The following is a 23,357-nucleotide window of genomic DNA, read 5'->3' on the forward strand; positions in this document are numbered from 1 at the left end:
CATTTTCTAGTCTTTCAAAGCACATTAAAAGTGGTACCTTCAACAAATGTTAAAAAAAGAAAGAATTTAAAGAAGCAGACAATAACATTAACAGACATTATAATCTGAAAGTAAACTGCTTTAGACATAAAAGAGCAACACTGTTAAAGCTGGTGTGAGAAAATTCAACCAAACAACCACACAAAATCTGCTACACACCAAACGTCCTGAACTCAGATCAACTGAGGTCTGGATTATTTAGTGAAACTTCAATGATTAGGGCAGTGATTACAGGGCAAGTTAACCAAACACACATGTAAAATCACTCCAGACAAACTCCCACAGGACTCCTCTTAGGAAGCGACTCCCTTCATGTTCTCTACGTTCAACATATGGACAAGCTTAGACGCATATGGGGGGGGTAGACACATAGACAGAGGGATGAGTGAGCGGATGTGAGTTCAGGGTTTCCTCATACCGCTGCGTGGCTCAGACAGACAATTTCAAAAACAAACCTCAGAGTAATTTTGATAAAATCAGAAATATAAACAAAAGAGCAAAGAAAACAATGGGAAAAAAAACAGGAATGTTAAAAATGAATAAATATGCTTAAAGTTCAAATTCGCTCTGTACAGCAGGATACAGCAATGATCCTGGCACTGTTATGAGAATGCTCCAACTCTTATTTTTTGTATTATCATAACTTTAACGTTAAGGAATATTATAGTGTCCTTAAAACAAATCTCAGCATCTTGATCGATAACTTTGGTCTCGTGTCATGTAACTATTATCTAATGTAAAATACCCCACACTGCTCAGGCATTCTTTTAATATTCCTTCTACCCACACAATTTAAATATTGGCCCAAATATGGAATTTAGATTCGGCTCAAACACAAACCTTCAGTGTCTGCATAGTTTTGCTTTTATTTCAAGGACATCTATAGTTAGTCGACTCCAGTTGGCTGGGATGTAAAATATTCTCAGTTATGCACATGAACACATCTGTTATAATATCTGTTTTTAATAATCTTAGAGTGTTTCAGGCTGGACTTTTGCTTTACTGTCAGCTTCATCATATGCCATAAACAACAATACACTTGCACATAAACAAAAACAAACACACACACACGCAGCTTGTTTTCATCTCCTGAGGCCAGAGAGCAATTTTGGCTCATTATCAGAGAGAGAGGGAGAGAGAGAGACCCTGCAAAGTCTGAATGTGGCGGTAAAGAAGGGGAGATGAGAGGGTGAGATACACATGGACTGAAGAAAAGGCTGAGGGATAATTAAAGAGAGAGAGAGAGAGAATGGGAGACGCACACACACACACACACACACACACACACACACACACACACACACATCATCAAAGTGGTGAGTGCAGTTTCCCACCTGTTGCTTTTCAAAAATCTCCTCCACACACACATAAACACGTAGACACAAACAAACTGGGTTTATGCACTGGACACTTAAAGTCCAACGGTCCACCCTTGAGCAACACTGAATCATCTGAATGCACTGAAAGCTGGATTTAAGTGCTTTATCGGGCTAAAAAAAAAAAAAAGCACAGCTAAGGAGAAAACTACCCAAATGAATCCATAATGTGTCAACAGTTATCTAAAGTGAGGCTGGAAATAAAAAACGAACTGCAGGCGTGGTGCTTAAAACATGCAGTTCTTTTAAAATATGCAGCTTTGGCTTTTGCATTACGGGGAATATACAACAGGGCCTTTGAAGCCCGAGGCTCATTAACAGACTCAGACTCTTTAAATTGATGATATGTTTGTTCAAAGCAAAATCCAGATAATTAAGACAAATATGAATCATTTTAGCAGCCCGGTGGCACAGTGGGGTCTTTCTGTGCGGAGTTTGCACGTTCTCCCCATGTTGCGTGGGTTCTCCCCAGGTGCTCCGGCTTCCTTCCAGAGTCCAAAGACATGCAGTTAGCGGGGATAGGAAAACACTAAATCGCCTATGGGTGTGAATGTGAGAGCGAATGGTTGTCTTTGTCTATGTGTTAGCTCTGCGACAGACTGGCGACCTGTCCAGGGTGTACCCTGCCTGTCGCCCTAAGACAGCTGGGATAGGCTCCAGATGGATGAATAATTTCAAATCTTTACTCCAAAACAATTTACTCCAATACTTTAAATAACAGGTGGCTATATTAGATTCAATTAAATAATCGAAAATAGGGGGCACTCAAGAAACTATACCACAACTAGTTAAGTTGCAGTTTAACAAAGCGTATGCGTGATTAGAAAGAGAAAGCCAACATCTATGGAGCTCCAACGCCAGGATTCACTATGGTAATGCATAAAGAGCAGAGGCTATTTTCAGTGTAAGTGTTCAGGTGCAGCAGGACTGGAGGAGTCAGAGGGAAACTCAGAGGCACTTGGAAGCCAATCGTCCATCCTGGGCAAACCTATCTGGTGGATTGAGTTAAAATGTTAACTAAGGTAATGGTGGTGGGGTATATGCTGGTGGAGTAGACAGGTGGTAAGTCCACCAATTTTAGCTTGACATTAATGTACACAACAATGTAACAAATCTACTGGTTTACCTGTCAGTTCAGCGTCTTTTCTTCCACAATTCTCCTGAAATCACTAGTCAGCTATTCTACCTGGCAACTCCCACTCAAGAAAATCTGTCATAGGCTAGGATATTATTTCCCAGAAAGTGCAACCCCCACCCCACCCCACCCCCGCCCCACTCCACAGCACACATGTATGCCCTCTGTGTGACAGGCTCATACTTAACCCATGTTTACAAAATCCCTTATCCCCAAAAGTTCTTCCAGCTGTGGTCTGGGTGTATCATTGTGTGTGAGCATGTGCATGTGTGAGATATGTCATCAAAACGTTTTTAATCAGTGTGCTGACGTCTAAACGACAGATAACTGGTCTGAATCCAAAAACAAGGTGGTGGTGTCTGTCTCAAATTCTTTTTCCCATCATCTTACAAGGTCACGTATCCAACTGTCACTATCTGCTTTTCATCAGGCAAAGTGGGTAAAGACAGCACAACTGCTCCACGTTGACAGAAAAAGAACACAACACATGTCCTGTCCTGTATTTATATATCTATGAACATTTTTTCTTCCATTATTTTAAGGAGAGCAGATGAAGGTAATGGACATAAAAATTAAAAACAATGTGGGGAAAATTGTTGAAAAACTTTTCATCTAATATAACATAATTCATCTAAAAGCTGTGGATCTTTCCTTTGGCTTAGCTAGCCACAAAGACCTCTGTGATTCTCAAAGTGCTTGATTTACCATTCACTTGGGTGCAGTAAAGCTTTAACAACCATAAAACTGTAAATAGGAAAGATTACATCAAATATGCCTGTCAGCCACACACTCCCCAAACACATTCAAATCCAACCCATACCTTGGATAGCACTGGACCTAACTGCCTACAGTTACTATTCTGTGACCAAAGCAGCCAAAAGTAGCTAGTAGGTAATTTCAGGTTTACCTTCTATCCCAAACCACCTCGACTGGCTTATTTAAATGAGAAGAACTGGCTCTACGATCCCCCTCTCAAATGACTGACTTCATCTGCATCTCAACCCATCTCTTCAGAGGAAGCGAATTTCCATTTATTCCTTTGGTCAGAACCATAAGCTGGTGGCCAAAGGCGAGGGCAGGAACTTAGAACTAGTAAATCAACATCTTCATCTCAACATTTTTCCTACAATAGACAGATGCTGGCTGTCAATCACCTGTTTTTACCCCACTTGATTTACCTCTACTTGATTCAATTAATTTCAGTTCATTTCAGTTCATTTCAATTTATACAGAACCAAATCACAAAAACAGTTGCCTCTAGATGCTTTGTATTCTAAGTAAAGACCCTACAGAGAAAACCCCAACAATCAGATAACCCCACTCTCTTTTAACAGAAAGCAGATGTCTTTGATTTGTCTTCCTCCCCTCACCCCCAACCAGTGGTAGCAAAGTCTACCCCTCCCTAAATTTCTGGTTCTGCCAGAGGTTTCTTCCTGTTAAAAGGGAGTTTTTCTTCCCACTGTCTTCAAAGCCTTGGCTAATAGGGGGTCATCTTATTGTTGGAGGTTTCATCTCTAAATTTGTAGGGTCTTTATCTTACAACATAAAGCCCCTTGAGGCAACTGTTGTTGTGATTTGACATTACGAATAAAATCGAATTAAAATGAATTGAAGAAAACTCCAGCACAGCCAGGCTCAGGGAGGTACAGTCATCCGTTGTGACTGGTTGGGGGGTAAGAAAGGAAGACTGGACCAAAGAGACAATGTGGAAGACAGCCAGAGATTAACAATAACTAATGATGAAATACGATGCTGTGTCCCAAAAGTTTGATTCTGTTCAGCTGGACGTAGTGTTTTCAGTGGGAGAAACGTTTTGTCACTCATCCAAGTGACTTCTTCAGTCTCAGCTGACTGCAGGTTTCCCCAATCTTATAAACAGTACCTTTGCATAATGATCATCACGCAAGTGGATCCAGTGTGAAAGTGAGTTTACCAAAACTCACATCCTCTGCCTCTTCATGGCTCCTAAAAATTCTGTCCATAAAAGTTGTAAACAGAGTTAGTTGTACCAATAATACTTAATAATTATAATAATTACTAAGTAGTATTCCAAGTACATTACTTTTTTATTCCTAGGTTGTAGATGATAAGGCAGAACACAAACTTGGGGGCAAATTCCATTAAGGAACAACAATCCAAGTCCATATGCCACAGAACCAAACCATTCTGGTCAAAGGTTTTGTGGTTTTGGCTTGTGCTCTGGAAACATAAGGTGCTTTTAAAAACAGAGTCTAACAGTAAGGTGAATATTTACTTTCAAGACTCCGAGATTTTTTTCCACTCATGCTAAGTGCTCATTAAATTCTGTTGGCCTGTCTACAGTTTTCACTCCTTGACCAGCTCTTTTGGTTAACTGTGTTAACACATGTCTGGATTCATCTGCAGGTGAATTCATTAAAATCCTTAAAGACAGCTGTGACAGCTGTGACAGCTGTGACGCAAACTGTGGTTCAAATAATCCTTAAAAGGGTCTGGTGTATCTGCACCATGGTAGACACTGAAGTGAAAATGGAGACATTATGACAACATTTTCTATGGTTTCAATCTGTAAATCCACAGCATGTGTTCTTAAACCTGTGCTCTATCCAACTCTGTGCCATTGGTTTGGCTGAGGTTTCTGTTGCAACCCTGCAATAATTAATAGCTGGTCTGGTTAAAGGCTCTGGAAGAGAAAAAGTCATGTTTCCAACACTGTAGGCGTTGACTGAAGCTGAAAGACTGAAGTTACAAAATATGTGGTACAAACTTCTGTGGACTACTCTGGCTTGTGTTGTTGGTCCATCCAAGTTATAACATACAAAGAGCTGAAGTGAAAGCAAGTGTTAAAAATGATGGGAAGTGTCCACTGCAGTCACTATCTGTAGTTTTCATATTGTATTTTTTATTATTATCTTTGATGGAGTTTGTGTGCTTCTCTCTTTCCTCTGGCGAACTATGTTGGGGCTCGACAACAGACAGCTTGATCTGCACCCAGCAACGTGCAGTTGGGGTTTTGGAAGACTGCACAGGAGGATGTTTGCGGTGGGTGAAAACCCCTCACCAGAAACTGTCCATATGGAACGCCAAACGCAAACAGACACAACTGGTAGACCATAAAATATACATGACAGGGATGGTCTGGAATCAATTTAGCCATTCAAATCATCAGATTTGTTGATTTAAACTTTAAATTGTTTCAGTTTGGAGAACAGCCTGTTTTTTTGGTCATCATGTATTAAAACTGTATCTAATAGATGTTTTTACGACAGCTTGCTGAGAAACAGTTTGCATATTGGCAGCATTTACGGGGGTGGCTGTAGCCCAGGAGGTAGAGCAGGTCATCTACTGACTGGAAGGTTCGATCCCTGGCTTCCCCTAGTCTGCATGCCAAATATCCTTGGGCAAGATATTAACCCCAGGTTGCTCTCCGATGCATCCATTGGACTATGAATGTGTGTGAATGGTAGTTACTAAGGAGTTAAAAAAGCATAGAAGACAGTGCTTGCGTGAATGGATGAAAGTTGGAAATTGCATAGAGCGCTTTGAGTACTCAGGGAGAGTAAAAAAGCGCTATATAACAATCAGTCCATTTATCCTTTAAAGAAAAATCTCTGCATAAGCTCAGAAAACTGTCACAATTATCGACACCTCCAGTCATTAAGTGAACTGCAGTGTCAGCTATCTTTTCATGAGTTCAGGTTCATAAAATGTGTGCAAGCTTACAGCCTTACGGCCATAACAGTGAACACTGTCCATTGTACCGTGTGTTATTTATCTTATATTACAAGTAGTTGAATGGCATGTGTACTAAATACCTATATCTATATACCAAGTATCATGAAAATGATCACTTTTTCACTTTTTGGCACAAAAAATGCCAGCTGGCCTGCTAACCACCCCCATGGTGGCAATTACAGCATAAAGCAAATGTAGTTGATTTACTGATTACTAAAACTAATAGCATTTGATTTTATAACAAGGGGCAACTACTCAAGACAGTAATTTCTTATGTGAGTTTGCAATCTGTCTCCATTGGCAGGGAAAGACAAATATTATCCCGAAACCAAACAGTCCCTTCATGAATCAAATGCCCTTTTGATGTGGGCCATAGTAATCCCTTGGCGAGCACATTTCTGTCTAGACAGGCTTCAGTAGACAAATTCTTCTGGCTAATGTTAGCTAAAGGTGACAGTTGCAAATTGTTTGACAGTGGGAGCAAAAGAGAAGCACTGAGTTAAGGCACCAGGCAGTGAGCAATCCTTTGGATTTACAGTTTAACAATTTAATGTTATTCTTATTATAATTTATTGCTGGCCAATAAATACTTAAATAAATACAGCACTTAGCATGATAGCTGGTATCTGTCTTCATATTTTGTCAAAACAGCAAGCTTGAGTACAGAGCTACTTAATATTATAACAATTTCATGTTGCAGCCATATAGAGCTATCATGGTAAGTGCTGATTGTGCAAAGGCACAGACAAAACAGAAGATCTTCAAATGTGCATGCAGGAGGAGAGACACTGGTTAAATTCCTACTTGCAGTATAAAATATTCCAGTGGGACAGCATCAAGTCAGGGTCACATATATGTTGATTTATCCTACAGTGGAAGGAATTGGATTGATATTAAATTATCTGACTATAATATTCTTAAATACCTTAAACATATTTTATTTCAAGCTGGTTTTTATGTGGGATAATACAATGCATTAGACTTACTGTTACTGACTTCAGGCTTTTAAACTGCTGTTGTGTTGTGTTGTTGTTTGCTGTTTATGTGTCTAAATTTGCTGACTTGATTTTATAAGAACTTTGCATTACGTGTGGTCAGAGGCTTGACAAGTTGCAAATGTTCACTTTACTTCAGGTCAAGGCACTACTTGCTATGGTAGATTTAAGAAAACACTACCATGTTAAAACTCACACATTATATGAGTAAATATTGTGGCGAGCTCAGACAAGGAGGAGACAGAGGTATCGTTTGGTCTTGCTTCCCGTGAGCTAGCCCGGGAGCACAGCCGTTTATTAGCATAGGCAGACGAGCATACAACGCTAACACCACCCCTCGGCGCAGCAACAACAACAACACACAGGGCGCTCTCTCACCCCGGGAAACACACAGACGCAGAGAGAGAGCGTCACCTGTAACCATGGCAACGTAACAACAAAACATGACTGTCAAAACAAAACCCCAAACAGCCCTGGCCCGCTACATAGCCCCCACCTAAGGGGTCAGTCGTCCCCGACAACCCCATTACCCAACACAAAGTCCTGCAAATGTCCATGCGTCTTCCTTCGGCGCGCAGGCCGATCTCGACCAGCAGGGGAAGAGTCACTTGGATGAGAACCTGGGGTGCCACCAGCATCCCCTGCCCCGGCGGCTGCTGGAGCGGGCGGGCGGTACGGTGAGAGCCTGTCCTGGTGCAACACCGCCACGCGCCCTGGTTCCGGCATGCGGATCCGGTACACCACTTCTGTTAGCCGCCCCACGACTTCCGCCGGCCCTTGCCAGTGACCGCACAGCCTGGGGGACACCCCTCTCTTGCGAACCGGGCAGTACACCCAAACCTTGTCGCCAGGCACGAAAGCTCCCCCACGGCACCTGGTGTCGCAGGCTCTTTTCTGTCGTACTCCGGCGCTGACCTGGGCCTGGCAGGCGTAGTCATGAACCACTCATGGCCGCTCCCTCAGCCTCCTGTAGCAGTCCCTGGCCACCGACACGCGCCGGTTCCCTGCCTCGGGGACGGGGAAAGGCCCTAGGACGTCTCCTCCCAATCTCTCGATCGGGGCCCCCACCCAATGCTGCTGCAGGGGGGCAGTGGGGCGTTGAGTGGGGCCCTTCCGTGCCGTACAGGTGTCACAGCAGTGCACATGAAGTTCCACATCCCGTCGACAACCAGGCCAGTAGAACTGTCCCCTGAGACGGCGGAGAGTTTTAGCATTCCCATAGTGGCTGGCCCCCACCGAGCCGTGGACAAGCTCGAACACCTGCGACCGCAGCGACCGAGGCACCAACAGCTGCGGGAGATCCTTGCCCTGTTCGGGGGCCCGCCATCTCCAGTACAGGAGGCCGTCGTAGGTCTCCAGATTGTTGTACTGGGAGTAGTAGGCCTTCACTTCGGGCCCCTGTCTTGACACCCCTGTCCAGCCTGGGCGTCGTGCTGCCTCCAGCCAGGCCCCCACCTGAACCAACGTCGCATCAGCATCCTGCTCCTGCTTCAGCTGCTGCATGGTCAACGAGAGCCATCCCCCTCCGCCGGCTGTGGCCTGAGCAGTAGCCACGCCCCGTGCCTCCTGGGCCCGCTCTCCCTGCCGTTTCACAAGGGGCAGCTGGCGTGGGCGCAGACAGATGGGTTGAGCAGAGCCAGTGTCGGTGGTGTGCTGAACCAGCCGCGTCTGCCTGCAGTCTCTGGTTCCCTGCTTTTGACCGCACTGGAGGGCCAGAGTCTCTGTACCAAGAGTGATAGCCAGCTTCGCAGTGTCAACGCAGGCCCCCCAGCGGGTCAGCAGATCAAGGCCGATGATGCACTGGTCTTGGATGTCAGCAAGCCAGAAGTCGTGCACCAGTTCCAGATCCTTCACTCGGATCCGCAACGGTTTCTTCCCCCACATGTCAGTTCTCTCCCCCGTCACTGTCATCAGCTGGGTGTCGGTGGGCGACCAACCCATCACAAGTGGCCCAGATGTTCCAGGAAACACACCAGGTCGTATTAGGGAAATGGTGGACCCCGTGTCCACCAGAGCCTGGCAGGGCTGGTCCTCAACACAGCAGCTCAGGTAGAGTCCCTTGAGGTGCCCGACTAGGCCCACCACCGTGCATCGTTCTTGGAGGGGGACAGGAAGCTGGAGTGGTGGTCCCCTCACTGTACCGCTCCCCCTCTCATCCCCCTGAGGCCACATAGTTCTGGCCTTTGGGGCGGGCGCCAGGCAGTCGCGCGCCACGTGGCCAGGCTCATCGCACCGGTAGCAGCGGTCGGTCGGTCGACGGGGACGCCTCCAGGGCACCGAGGGCTGCGGCTGGCATATCCCCGCGACCTCCCCCTCACTGTCGCAGTCTGCAGCTTTGATTTGAGGGTAGTTTGTGGGGCGCAACTGCTGGTCAGGTCGCGAGGTGAGCACAAGCTCGGCCCTTTCAGCCTCAAGGAGCGCCTCATGGAGAGTCTGAGGCATGGCCAGGCGGACGTGTAGGCGTAGTCGCTCTGGGAAAAGTCCTCGCAGGAAAGCATGCAGGCTAAGCTCCTCACGGGCTGCTGCTGGGAACTCTGAGTAGCCACGACGAGCATACAGCAACACATCCACTGCAAAGGTGCCCAGGCTCTCCCCCGGCCTACGGCTCCGGTTGGTCAGCTGCTCCCTGCTCTGATCAGTGGAGTGCCGCTGCCCAAATCGCCTCTCGAGTGCTATGGTGAGGGCCTGGAGCTCATGCTGCCTTGACGGGGCTAGGTCAAGGAGTACCTGCAGTGCATCTCCTTCCAATGCTAGCGCTAGGTGTGTAGCAGCCTTTTCGTCGCTCCAGCCATTATGCCTCGCGGCTAGCCGTACTTGTGAGAGGTAGGGCTCTAGCGGGGTTAGCCCGTTGTATTTCGGTACCTTAGCTGGCGTTGCAGGCATCACTGCTCGCTGTTAGGGGCCCGGCGTGTCGGTCGACAGAGGCAGCCCATGAAGCACTGTCCCAGCGTCGGTCGTGACCGGCCGCTGCCGCGGTGCGCTCGCGCCGTCGGGACCTGTCGGGGGACTTACATGGCCGCTCGCTTGCTCTCTCTTCAATCGCCCACTTCCCAAGCAGCGAAAGCTCTCCTCGGCTTGCTCCAGCCTCTGAGTGTCTCTCTCCCTTCCGGCGAGGGTGAGCTATCCCACTTCTGACACCAATGTGGCGAGCTCAGACAAGGAGGAGACAGAGGTATCATTTGGTCTTGCTTCCCGTGAGCACAGCCGTTTATTAGCATAGGCAGACGAGCATACAACGCTAACACCACCGCTCGGCGCAGCAACAACAACAACAACAGGGCACTCTCTCACCCCGGGAAACACACAGACGCAGAGAGAGAGCGTCACCTGTAACCATGGCAACGTAACAACAAAACATGACTGTCAAAACAAAACCCCGAACAGCCCTGGCCCGCTACAATATGTAGTATATACAGTAACTGGACCACCTGTGAATTAGGGCTGTGCGATATGACCAAAATCTCATATCCCAATATTAAGACATCTATCGTCCCGACAACGATATAAATCACAAAAATTTAACATTTTCTGTAAATTCTGTGAATCTCGGGCAACTCGACTTGCGTGAAGTGTTTTCAGCTGGGCGTTGTGGAGTCGAGTGTTTCAACCGATGCATGAAACGATACATTTTTAGACATAAGTTGTAACGGCCGCCATTTTCTTTGTGAGTATTTATTACACGGCGTGCTGCGGGGAAAAGCCTGTTCTAACATTTGAGTCTAAGGTTTATCTTTTAGCACCTGGCGGCTCTTTTTTGCTTCTCATCCATAAACACTGCATACTCTGATTCAGTTTATTTTGAAAAGTCTCAACAGGATCTTGAGCTTTATTGTGAAAGGTTTATGTGGAAAATAAATAAGCGGACGGCGGAACCACGCGATGGTTTTACCGTCATTGTTGCTAACGACAACGCATAAAAACAGTCGCTTGTCCGTCCGTATTGTGGTTACATTAAATATAAGAGAAAGAGAGAATTTTAAGAAATTAATATAGCTACTACAGTGACCATCAAAACAGTGAAAAAATATTGCCGTAAACAGTTTATTTTGCAACACCACGAAACAAATGATAGCGTAAAATGAAAGGATATATATCATTATATCGAACAGCCCTACTGTGAATTGCTATTAAAGTGTGATCTCTGTAAACATAGTTTGTCTCACCTCTAACTGGGCTGATCTTGTTGGTGATGGCGTATCTCAGGATCCGCTCCTCCTTCACGAACATGACAAACACCCTCTCCATAAGGATCTGCAAAGTCTCCGGGGTGGCAGCTTGGTTGTTGTGTGGGCAGTCACGGTAGGTGATATTCTGTTTCAGCTGGAAAGAGAAGGACTCGGACCCTCGGTCTGCTGTAACCACTGAATACTCTCTAATAGAGGTGGAGGTTGCAACTGCAGAAAGAGAGATGGAGTCACTTTAAGCAACGAAAAGGGCAATCGAATGATGTATACTGTTCAATCCTTGCCTTTACCTGAGGGGTAATACTGATAAGTTTCTTTGAAGGGCTCCATGGTAACTTCAGCACCAGGAGGAAGGAAGGGCACACTGCCGCTGATTACAGTATCCACGGTTAGGTGGTTTTGGTCATCGAGGCCACGGCCAGTCTGAATAATTGACAAGCGCTGGTTGCCAGGGTAAAATACAACCTCTGCGTGACGACTGAACTCAGCACCTTGTAACACAAATAATCATCAATCTTTTATTTACTGGTTTATATATAACACAAACATGCAGAAGCTACATTTCAGAAAAAATGCCCTGTCTACAATGGTTACACACTAACACAACCACACAGCTGTTTCCCATTAGTGAGGGGAGGGGGAAGACTGATATCACATCACATCCCTGGAGACACTACATCTGGCTGGGAGACCAGAAACACACACATGCAAAGAAACAGACACACGATGTCCTTGCTATTAAGGAGTTCCCTCATGTCTCTCCAGAATGTCAAGAGTCAGGATGTACAAGGCAAAAAACTGTGCACTGACAAACATGTTTACCTGTCAGTTTGAATCCTGCTTGGCTATTCTGCAGCTCCAAAGCAAACAGCCATCCAAATAGCTCTCCAATGGGTGCAACTGGCATCAGTGCCCAGCCCACTGGTTCTGGTACCTGACCAAGAGAGACAAAGTTTGCTAAGTTGACTAAGTTTACGTAAATGATGCAAGACATTAAGATGTTAATTTTTTCAGAGGCTTTTTAACCAACATATTTCAATTTCCTTTCCTTAAAAATGATTAAATCCAAGGTGGATTTGAAAGAACTGCGGTTGAAAAAAATACTGAAACACCAAAAACTCGAATTCCCCCAATGGACACTTAAGGCTGAGTGTGAAATCATTCTATATACTTTGGTACACAGAGGGGTTTATAGTTGACTTAATGGCTACAAGGCAATAAAATGAGCCTGCGTCATCATCCGTCCACCACCGTGCTTGATATGCTGTGTTTGGTTTCCACCTTATTTGGTGTTATACATTATAGCCAAACTTTAGTTTCATCTATACAAAGAACATTGTTTCAGAAGTCTTGTGATTTGCTCAGATGCAAAGTGGAAAACCTAAGCTGTGCTGCCATGTTCTTAGAGGTTTTCTCCTGATAACACTTCCAAGCAAACCATACATGCTCTTTTTTATTAAATAACGATGCTGTCATGACATTAAACATTGATGGACTCAGACTCTACAGGCCTCAGCATGCTCACGCTGCATGCTGTAGAGCACAGCACATGTGTCAAAGTCGAGGCCCGCGGGCCACATCCGGCCCGGCCCGGCGTACATTTATATCCGGCCCGCAAGATCATTTTATATAGATGTACTATTATTGTTATGCATGGCCCAGCGATATGAGGCGCTAATAATATACAAACTACAGATCCCATAATGCAGCGCTGCAGCCTCCTTGCTGACCGCTAGGCTAACTGGGAACATTCCCCCGTCAATCAAGTCAAACTTCTGTTATTGCGAAGCTAGCCGCTCACAATGGTGGAGAGAAAAGTTGAATCTGAAAGCAGAGCCTTTCAGCACCGGTGGGAGGCTGAATATATGTTTGCAGACATTGCTGGTAAACCCGTGTGTCTTATTAGTGGAGCTAATGTGGCTGTAATTAAGAAATTTAATTTAAGACGGCACTACGAGACAACACGTCAGGATAAGCTGAAAAACCTGAATGCAGAGCAGAAACTACAGAAAGTAGAAGAGCTAAAGAAGAATCTGACATTTCAGCAGACGTTTTTCACCAGAGCAAAATCATAAAGTGAAGCTGTTGTGAAAGCAAGTTTAATTGTAGCAGAGGAGCCAAATCAGCCCGGTACCACTCTGAAGAGCTGCATGATGAAGGTGTGCGACGTCTTGTGTCCAGACAAAACGCAGATTTTGGCAAATGTGAGCCTGAGGAGAAATACGATTGCTGATCGGGTTTGTGAGATGGCCACTGATTTAAGAACACAGTTGTGTGAAAGAAGCAAAAACTTTATTGCATACTCTCTTGCTGTGGATGAAAGTACAGACATGATGGACATTGCACAGCTGACCATCTTCATCCGTGGAGAGGAAATAATGAACATTAAATGACTGCACATTTTTTAAAACGTATGTCAAAGTGTAACCGACATGAAACTGCCCTGGGACAAACTTGTTGGACTCAAAACAGATGGAGGGCCGGTGTTGTGCGGTGAAAAAAGCGGACTAGTCAGCAGGATGCGAGTAAAGATGCAGGAGGAGAACCGGTGAGTTAACAGCATATCACTGCATCATACACCAGGAAAGGCTGTTTGTCCTAAAAGTCCTAAAAATGGAGCATGTAATGATCACCGTAAATTTTATCTGAGCTAAAAGTTTAAATCACCGTCAATTTCAGTCTTATATGTGGGAAATAGATTCAGAATTTGCCGACATTCCTTATCATACAGAGGTCCGTTGGCTGAGTTGGGATAAAAATTCTCAATACAGTTTTTGAGCTCAGCAAGGAAACCTGTCAGTTCATGGACATGTATGATGTGGTGAAGGCATTTCAAGTGAAGCTGTCACTAATGCATCAGTGCAACCTGCCTCGCTTTCCCTGTTGCCAAGTAATGTTGAACCAAGTCAGCGGACTTTGCTGAACTGCACCTGTGCAGATTCAGATGGAGCTGCAGTGTAATGATCCACTCAAGGGAAAGTACGACACTGAATGGCCCGCACAGTTTATTAGTTCCATTCCTGAAGCAATGCCCCAGCTCAGTCTACATGCGGCTCCAACCTTGTGTTTGCTTTCATTTATTTTTTCTGGGGTTTTTGGCAGCATGTTCATATTTCTAACTTGCATAATTTTGACAGGATATATTTTTATGAAGAGCAAAACATTTAAAGTTAAAGTTTATTTTTTTTTAAGTTTACTTAATCTGGAATAATGTTCCTGTCTGTTTTTATTCATATTTATGTTTAAGAAACATTGTTTTAGTGTGTTCAATAAATGTTTATCTTGTTTGACCCACGACCTAAAGTGTGCCTTGAGTTTTGGCCCCCTGTGCAATTGAGTTTGACACCCCTGCTGTAGAGTCTGAGATGTAGTTCTTGGTCTGACATTGGAATGAATTCACTGGGATTACATTATGTTAACTCACCTCAATGCTCCAGACCAGCAAACCAACAAAACCTTTATAGAGGTGCTCAAACTTGCTGATGTCAGTTAATCAAAAACATTTGATTAGCCAAGTATTAGGGTTACCCTCTTAATTCCTGTGGAAGCAGTAAGGGTATGCTTAGTTTGTCTCATGTCTACATGCAGTCCTCCAAAAACTTTCTTTTTCATGAATGTAAGTTAAACCTTGCTCCTGATCTCCAGATCTGATAAGTTAGCCCCACTCTGAATGCTTACCAGATTGGTTCCTTAAATTTGTTATGGAAAAAGTACTGGCTGTCTTTATCTTAATTACAATATAGAAGTAGCTTCCACACGATTAATGGGGCTGTTTTTCAGGTTGTACCTCGCTGATGGCAGTATACGCCCTCCCGTCTCCCACCACGATGTAGGCATGGAGATCAATGTTGTTCAGCGATACTGGAGTCGATCCCACATACACAGTGCCGCTCACCTTACCGCTAACACGCTGGGGGGCACCTGGATGAGCAGCACAGAACGCACATAACAAAGCAGCTTTAATATGTAAAGACAACCAATGGGCACAGCACTTAAAAAAATGGCCAAGATCTAACCATCAGGCAGACACTGGCGTCCATTTCCATAGAAGCCTGGTTGGCAGTGACAGCAGAAGCCTGTGGCATAGTCAGTGCAAAATGCATTCTGGGAGCACTGCTGCAGGAATCTAAATGAGAAGGAGAAAGTTGTAGTTTTAAGTACGATCAGTGCTTTTTTTGATATGTATTTATGCCATCAGACTAGGCATGAGAATGGACACATGGTCAAGTGTCAGATCAAGCAGACACTAACTTAAAATATTATTTCTGCAGGAAAGAGCTTTTCTTTTCTTCAGAATCTGAGAAAGCAACTTTTCCTCTTTACACTTTTTTTTTTTAACAAATCTCAGTGTTGTTAAGACACCTAACAAAGTTGTCTTTAACATGTTTTTGGTGTCTTTTCAATGTCTTACCAACAATGTCTGATTTTGGCTATGTTGGTATGCAGATTAAATTGCATGTCTACTCTTTACATACCTGGCACATGTTTCCTTATTCTCTGTAGTATATTGAATCACTATGAGAGAACAAAAAGTAAGATTAGAGGATACATAATACATAGATAATACACCACATTTAAACTCATTAGCCTAATGTTTCCTCTCTAATGCTTCCATTATACCCACTACATTGGTTAGTTTGCGCTCCACTGGTGACATCATCACTCAGCCATATTCATTTAAGCTCTCTGTTATGGCGCAGGTACTTGTTGCAGTATTCTCCGGAACAGTAAGTGTCGCTACTCAGACAAAACCTTCATATTACTGATGGTATAGGGGGAGAAGAGTTTTTCCGACTAACTCTTATCTTTTCAAACTGTTGCAACATCTCCCTCTGTATCATCTGTGAATGTCTTCTGCAAAATTTATGAAAAAGATTTTATAATGATCAACATTATTTATTATTTTTATGACTTTTACCTTAAAATAAGCGAAGGTAAGATGATTTTCTTGAACAATTTATATTTTTTCTCCAATCTACACATTGAATAAAAACTTCAATTCAAATCTATTTATATAGCACCAGATCACACCAACATTTAGCTCAAGGCGCGTTATACTCCAAAGTAAAGACCTTACAATAACACAAAGAAATCAGACGACCCCATATGACCAAGAACTTAGTGACAGTGGGAAGGAAAAAATCTCTTTTAACAGGAAGAGACTTCTGCAACTGGTTGGGGGTGAGTGGAACAACATGAAATTTGCACACATACATGCAGACATATGCGCATACACTCCAAGATGCTATATGAAAAGAAAACCAGCTGCTGCAGTCCTGCTTCAAACATCCACACATGCACATCTTTCCTCTTTAATGAAAACCTTCATTGACGTAATACATTGTGTAGTCTTGTAACACTCACCACTCACTGGCTAACCACAACCCTAAACTAAGCCAAATATTAACCTAAACCTCAATACCAAGTAATAAACAGACCTTGGATGTGGCCAAGATAAGACCCAATGTCTTCACAGCATATACATCTTCTGACTAAGACTCTAAACAGACTCTAAGCTAAAAGACTGTTTATATGTTGAAAGTGTCTCTGACTTGCATGCAGCTCAATACTTTTTTTGGAATCGACAAAAAAAATAAATAAATAACTGAGTCAGCAAGAAAACTGCTTACTTAAGATATTTTGCATGAAACCTTAAATGCCTATTCTTATTAGAACTGCTCAAGTCTGACCACAACCTCACATGCTTAAGTAACTTCTCTTAACAAAAAACATCACATGGAGCTTGCATAACTCCTGAGCGAGTGCATTGTTCTCTTTTGACTTTCTCATTTTCTTTCTCTCTTTTTGGGGGCGGAAGGATGTCGGAATTTTCTAGGGAGACAAAGAAGTAACAATTCCACTCCAAGTTTCATAAACATCAAATCCATGAAAATGCCGAAAAATGTAAATGTGCTTTCTAAAAATTTCAAAACACATAAATATAGCCAAATACGTATACTAGTACATGAAGTCTGATATTCTTTAAGTCTGCAAGATATGGTCTAAAATGGCCTTAGCAGCAAGATGCTCCATATCCCATCCTGCCTGTTTCCACTTTTACTTTAGCTCTATAACAAAATAGTGAGCTTAAAGACACATATCTTGTTTTCCTAAAAACATGCATAAAAATGACAGACAGAACAATAAACACTTGGCGACAGATCTTGAAGGCTTCTCAGAAAAAACTGTTTCTTTTTCCCAAACTGACCTAATAAGATGAACTCACTTACATAGACAGTTTTCTTGACCTTATATAAGAGGTTTACTGAGAACACATTCTTATTTATGGCAAAATCCTGTGGGAGTAGTTTGAAGGGGAGGGAGTGTGAGCACACACACCTGGTAGCTACACAGTACAACGGTAGTATTGTATTGGGTACCGCTCGGCAGCTGGCCAAGACAGCGAGGTAGCGTTTTCCATGAAACTAATTTCAAAGAGTAGAGAAAGTGCAACCCAGGTTATTTTGTTATAGCTACAATGTACAGATGTCCCCAAATGCGTCACATGCAGGCAGTGACAAAGTTACTGATATGAAAAGAGGACAGCTATGAGAATTCAATCTCTGAATATGTGTATGGGTTTGACTGTGCCTGTTCAAAATGTGGCTGTGTGAAATAGGCACATTGTTGGCTGTGGCTTTCTTGAGAATGGCTCCTCAAAACATAGTCTCATGTGACTCACTTCATTGTCACAGGAATCCAAAGACAAATAAATAAATAAAATTGCATTAAAAAAACATAGTGTGTACTTGCCCAGTTATCACTATGACAACTTGACTGTGAAAAAGATTGAACTTTTGACCAGCTGTCCTTTTTCTTCTGACATCCTTTAATTACCCTATTTTGGCCTAAGCTTGAAACAACCACACTATGAAGTAACTTGGAAAACTGTTGGACAGTGCATCTAGAAGATTCAGTGAGGAACCACATATTGATTTGACTGCTCTGTGCACTTCTTTAGTATGATGTTTGCTGATAAGTTTTAAAAAAAGAAAAATACTCATTGTTTTTTTCTTACCTCCTGTGTCAAAATTAACCTGTTCTTCATCCACACTGACCACATGTGCTCCAGGGGAAAGAGGCGGAGCATTTCTATGTGGGGTGTGCACATTCACCACTTCCAGAGGCAGCTGCAGAGGAAGACACAGGAGAAATATGTTCTGGCATTGGAAGCAATGAAATCCCAGCCTGTAGCTGTAATTCTCTCCAAATATCATAATCCAGAAAGTTATGATCTGTGCTATGTTCTCATTATTTTGTTGACATTTTCTTAAAATGTCCTTTGAATTTAAAATCCTTTTAACAATTGGAACGGCAACAACCTTGCCGTTCCGGCAACAACCCTGCCGTTCCAATTCCCTTTTTTTCATATCTAACTAAGGCAGTTGTGATGGCAAAAGGTGTGCATAATACCAAGTTGTGCATGATAAACGGTTAGTGGGTTATACTACAGTTCTTTTGCACATTTGAACCGCTTGCTTTGTTTTTCAGTGTTACCTGTGGTTGCTGTTCCTGGGGCTGCTGAGCACCTCCCTCTACGACTGTCTGTGGAGGATTAGGGGAAGCGTACTGCCTTTCTGGTGGCTCTAAACCATACACAGGTTCAGAGGTCAATGGTATATTGTCGCTCCCATAATGGCTTTGCCGTAGAAGGAAACTTGATCGGTCACCATCAGCAGGTGCAGGCTGGAATTCAGGGTTCCTCCCTGTTAAAGGATAATCATCTTCTCTTTCTTGGGTATTAGGGTCGAACGTATTCTCCACATACTCTTCAAATTCATCATAGTCTGGGGTGGTGGTGCCCTGGAAGGAAAAACAATGGAAAAGTCAGAGGAGTAAAGAGGAGCATGGGTGTGTGAGGTTGTAGTGGCAGCTAATGAAACTGATCGGACTGGGGATTATCTAAAAAAAACATTAGAAACACTGTGTAAGATAAAGAACAGTGAAAGCAAGCATAACAAGAGGGTTGTGTCTGACTGTCTATCTGTTGGGAAGCCCAAGGTAGTAGAAATGTGCTACACTGGTGCCAACTCCATCCAACACCCAAAGAAGGGTCACACCAACAGATTTTACTGTTAAACAAGTCTAAGCCCTAGATCAGATGGTGACAAAACTTCCCCTATGCAATAGGAGCAGGCGGCGGTTAACTGGGGGCAGATGGAGGTACTGCAGGCCCAGGCCGAGCGGCACAACCCGGTGCCGGAAAACCTTGTGGTCTGGTCTGGGGCCGCAACTCAACTGCCTCTACTTACCATGGTTCTTTGATCATGCCACACAAGACAGTGGAGACGTTTGACCGCAGCTGGTCTTGGATATGTTTGAGGATACAGTGTTGGAGGCTGGTAAGCAGCTGGTGGAGGAAAAGGCTGTGTGGCTGCTTCCCCTATTGTCTGGGGAAGGGCAGGCAGCGGCGCTCAGCCTACCAGTGGTTTTTCAGGGGAACTTTAAAGATGTCCGGAAGACTGTGCTGGACCTCTTGGGCTACTCCCATAAAGACCAGTGCTGCCAGTTCCACAACTCCAGACTGGGAGTGGGAGATCAGCTATTGGCCACACCCAGCTTGCTGTAACTAGGGATGTTGTAGTGGGAAATGTGCATCCTGTTGCTGGTGGTGCTGATACAATATGATAAAACCATGATAAAATCATGACCCGATTCTTCTGGATGAGTCCTACTTGGAATGCCAGTCAGGTCATTTCACTGGAGTGCACAAGGATATCCTTTTGTTTTTAGTCTTGGTGGATTATGCAACACAATATCCTGAAGAGGTGGCTTTGTGAAGCATTTCAATTTCTGCTAAGGGCGTGGTGCATGAGCTGTTTCTGGTCATATTCTGAATCCCAAAAGAAATATTTACTGACCAGGGCAATTTGCTCATATGGCCTGGTGGAGTATGTGAATAAAGCTTTAAATTCCATGATGTGTGAGTTCATTCACAAGGATGAATGCACTTGGGACTGGTGGTTAGACCCTCTGTTGTTTCCACTGTAGGAGGTGCCCCAGGCCTCCACTGGATTTTTCTTTTCCTTTGAAATGCTGTTTGGCAGAAAACCACGTGTGGTGTTGGACCTACTTGCAGAAAACTGGGAGTCCAAGCAAAAATAAAAGAAGAAAGGATGATCAGCAGTATCTGTACAACAGAGAGGCTAGACTCAAGTAATTTACACCAGGAGATAAACAACTTGTGTTTCTCCCATCCACCAGCTGAAAAGTACTTGCCAAGTAGTAAGGGTCTTTTGTGGTCACACATGATGGGTGGGTGATTTCAATTATGAGTTAGCACATTCTGCCAGGGGTAGAGCCACAAAAATATACCGCCTGAAAGTGCGGAGGCAGGCAGATCCTGTTTCTCTGGTGAGCTTGATGAAAGACAAAGATGGGTTGGGGCCCGAGGCACCAAATTTGAACATTCCCGCCACTCCTTTGTGACAACCATCTCACACAAGCCCAGAGAGCAGATGCTGTTAGGTGCTTCGTGGAGCTGGATGGGTTCATCATGCACTTTGCAAAGCTAACTAGTCCCCTGACCAACCTCACCCGAAAGGGTGAGTCAGACCTGGTCCTTTGACAGTGCAGTGCCAAGGAAGCTTTAAATTCCATTTCACTAGGCAAAATAAACTCTCTGGGGTGAAACCCTGCTCCATACTCCTAACTTCTCCCTGAGGGCAGGTGGTCGTTTTGTCTTTGCAGGTGAGGGGATTCGACTGAGGTATACATCAGTTGTAAGTTGTCAGAGCAAAAGGCTAAATACACCACAGGAGATAAAGAATGTCTGGCCATTCTGTGGGCAGTTGAAGCCCTCCACTGTTATCTCCTGATATGCCGATTCACCCTCTGTTCGGGCAACGTTTTACTGAATGATGGCTTCATTGCACAAGGATGCCAACACCCAGATCACCCAACGATATCTAGCTTGACAGCCTTTCAAATTCAAGGTGATCCAAAGGCTTGAGGTATAGATGGTTGTGGCTGATTTCCTCTTCTGTGGGCGAAGGAAGTTTAGGCCGGATGGCTCCTCATCCCAGGTTGGGCGATCGGGGTATTTGGTGGCGGGGTGTGGTTTTGGCCCAGCTCCGGGAGGGCTGGAGCAGAGGGTTCTTTGGGCTGGCTGGCACAGCTGTCAGCAATTGTCTCATTATGTCTCTTCTATTTATGCAGTAGCTTGCTGGGACCAAGGTGTGTATGGCAATCACTTGGACTAGCAGCCAGAAGAGCTGATAAAATTGAGTGGACATGTCACTGTTTAAAAAAGCATTAGAGATAACACTGAATGAATAAAGAAAGCAGCATAGCAAGAACGTTGTGTCTGACTGTGTGTGTTGGGAAACCCATGATGGCAGAGCTGCGCTACAGCAGGTGTGTCAAACTCATTTTACATGGCGGGCTACCTGCAGCCCACTTTGATCTTAAGTGGGCCGGACGACTGAAACTCGCCATTCTGTCAGTGTAAAGAAGTTACATATTTAACTGTTTTTCTACATGATAAAGAAAAAGCTGCTGTGCCAATGACAGAAATCTGTCAGCATGGCTCTTTGGACTTAAATTGTAAGAAATAAAATTAAAGTAAAAGTTCTGGTAGCTCATTGCTCAGACTCTCCAGTTTTGTGTTATTTGTTTTTTTAAAATTGTTTTTTATTGTTTTGTTTTTAACTGTAGTTGTAAAAACAATGAAATATCTATAGTAGAAAGTGAAAAACAAACTTTTCTGTTTTTCACAAAGTTTCAGAGGTTTTACTAAAGACATGGCTAAGCATTTTGCAATTTAGCATAATCTGGAATGATTTGTGAAAGTTGAAATTTCTCATGTACTCAATAGCAGAAATTAGGCTTTCTTGTCAGAAGTCATTTGGGCAGAAAAAAACGTGGCCGACAACACTGTACACAGCAGTAGACTGGTGCATAATATGCAAGCAAATAAGGCAGAAAATAGAGATTTTTGATGCGCTATAGGTATATTTCAAGAAGATGTATTGTTATCGTCCAAAAGCTGAATCAAGCAAATAACAAAATTACCACATGGGAGTCATATCCTACAGTTGGTGGAGTAGAAACAGGACCTCTAATGGATGCAGGTACAATGTTGTCAAAGGAATAACGGTTTCCAGTGTGGAAAAGCCAAAGGCCTGGAATTCCACTGTTACCAAACCTAGAGGAGAAGAAATCAGACATTCACAGAAGGAGGTAATTAATTTGTTTATGTGCACACAAAAACCCAATTTTCTGTTGTTAGAAATGTCCTAAGCCTCTCCTGCAACAGCATTTTGAAGAAACGGTACAACAAAGCACATAAAGCAAGGCACATAATGAATGTGAACACCTTTTTTTGAGTCACTAATTTTAGCTTACGTTTACAACCTGTAATTATTAGCTATCTGCCCCTTAGTCTGCTATACATACACTGTCATTAGCAAGCTGTTACTACATACACATTTATTTACCAGTATTTGTTTTAGCGATTACTGTGTGTATGCATCTTGTTACTAAAAAGTTGCATTGTTTGCATTGTTTAGTAAGCCTGTTAGGTAGTTAGCAATAAGTGAATTATTTTATTCTGTGGAGTTTGGATATATTTCGATTCTGATCATGGAACAAGTCATTATTTGCGTACATCTAATTCTAAGGTTAAACTGTTGGCTGCAAAGAAATTTATGGTTTAACCTTTTTTACTTACTGGTAGAGGTTTTTAACACTCTGCTCATTACTGGTGACACTGTAGTAAGGGCCTTCAGTTCGGGAAAATATTAAATATGGAATTTCTCCTCTGCTGAAGCCAACTCTTGCTGGAAGCTCTATCTCAACATTATATGACTCCTAGAAAAATTAAAACCAAAACAAACAAACAAAAAAAGAACAACATAATAACAATGTTCTCAAATAAAATAAAATCATTTGTCAAATATTTAGCAACAAATAC

At 43.5% G+C, this 23,357-nt stretch overlaps 1 protein-coding gene across 7 annotated transcripts in view; it reads right to left on the reverse strand.

Annotated features, from left to right (window-relative positions):
• The window catches only part of nid2a (nidogen 2a (osteonidogen)), a 67,493-nt gene that overhangs the window by 26,670 nt on the left and 17,466 nt on the right, over positions 1-23,357 (reverse strand). For all 7 annotated transcript variants that reach the window (XM_039606695.1, XM_039606693.1, XM_039606690.1 and 4 more), the window contains exons 5-14: positions 23,115-23,254; positions 22,457-22,589; positions 18,941-19,246; positions 18,462-18,573; positions 15,919-15,958; positions 15,460-15,569; positions 15,231-15,364; positions 12,266-12,377; positions 11,734-11,934; positions 11,423-11,653 (exon numbers count right to left, since the gene is read on the reverse strand). In XM_039606695.1, coding sequence (XP_039462629.1) covers positions 11,423-11,653; positions 11,734-11,934; positions 12,266-12,377; positions 15,231-15,364; positions 15,460-15,569; positions 15,919-15,958; positions 18,462-18,573; positions 18,941-19,246; positions 22,457-22,589; positions 23,115-23,254 — 1,519 coding nt within the window. The remainder of the gene's footprint in view (positions 1-11,422; positions 11,654-11,733; positions 11,935-12,265; positions 12,378-15,230; positions 15,365-15,459; positions 15,570-15,918; positions 15,959-18,461; positions 18,574-18,940; positions 19,247-22,456; positions 22,590-23,114; positions 23,255-23,357) is intronic.

Source organism: Oreochromis aureus, linkage group 23, assembly GCF_013358895.1.
Source record: "Oreochromis aureus strain Israel breed Guangdong linkage group 23, ZZ_aureus, whole genome shotgun sequence".
NCBI classification, from domain to species: Eukaryota; Metazoa; Chordata; class Actinopteri; order Cichliformes; family Cichlidae; genus Oreochromis; species Oreochromis aureus.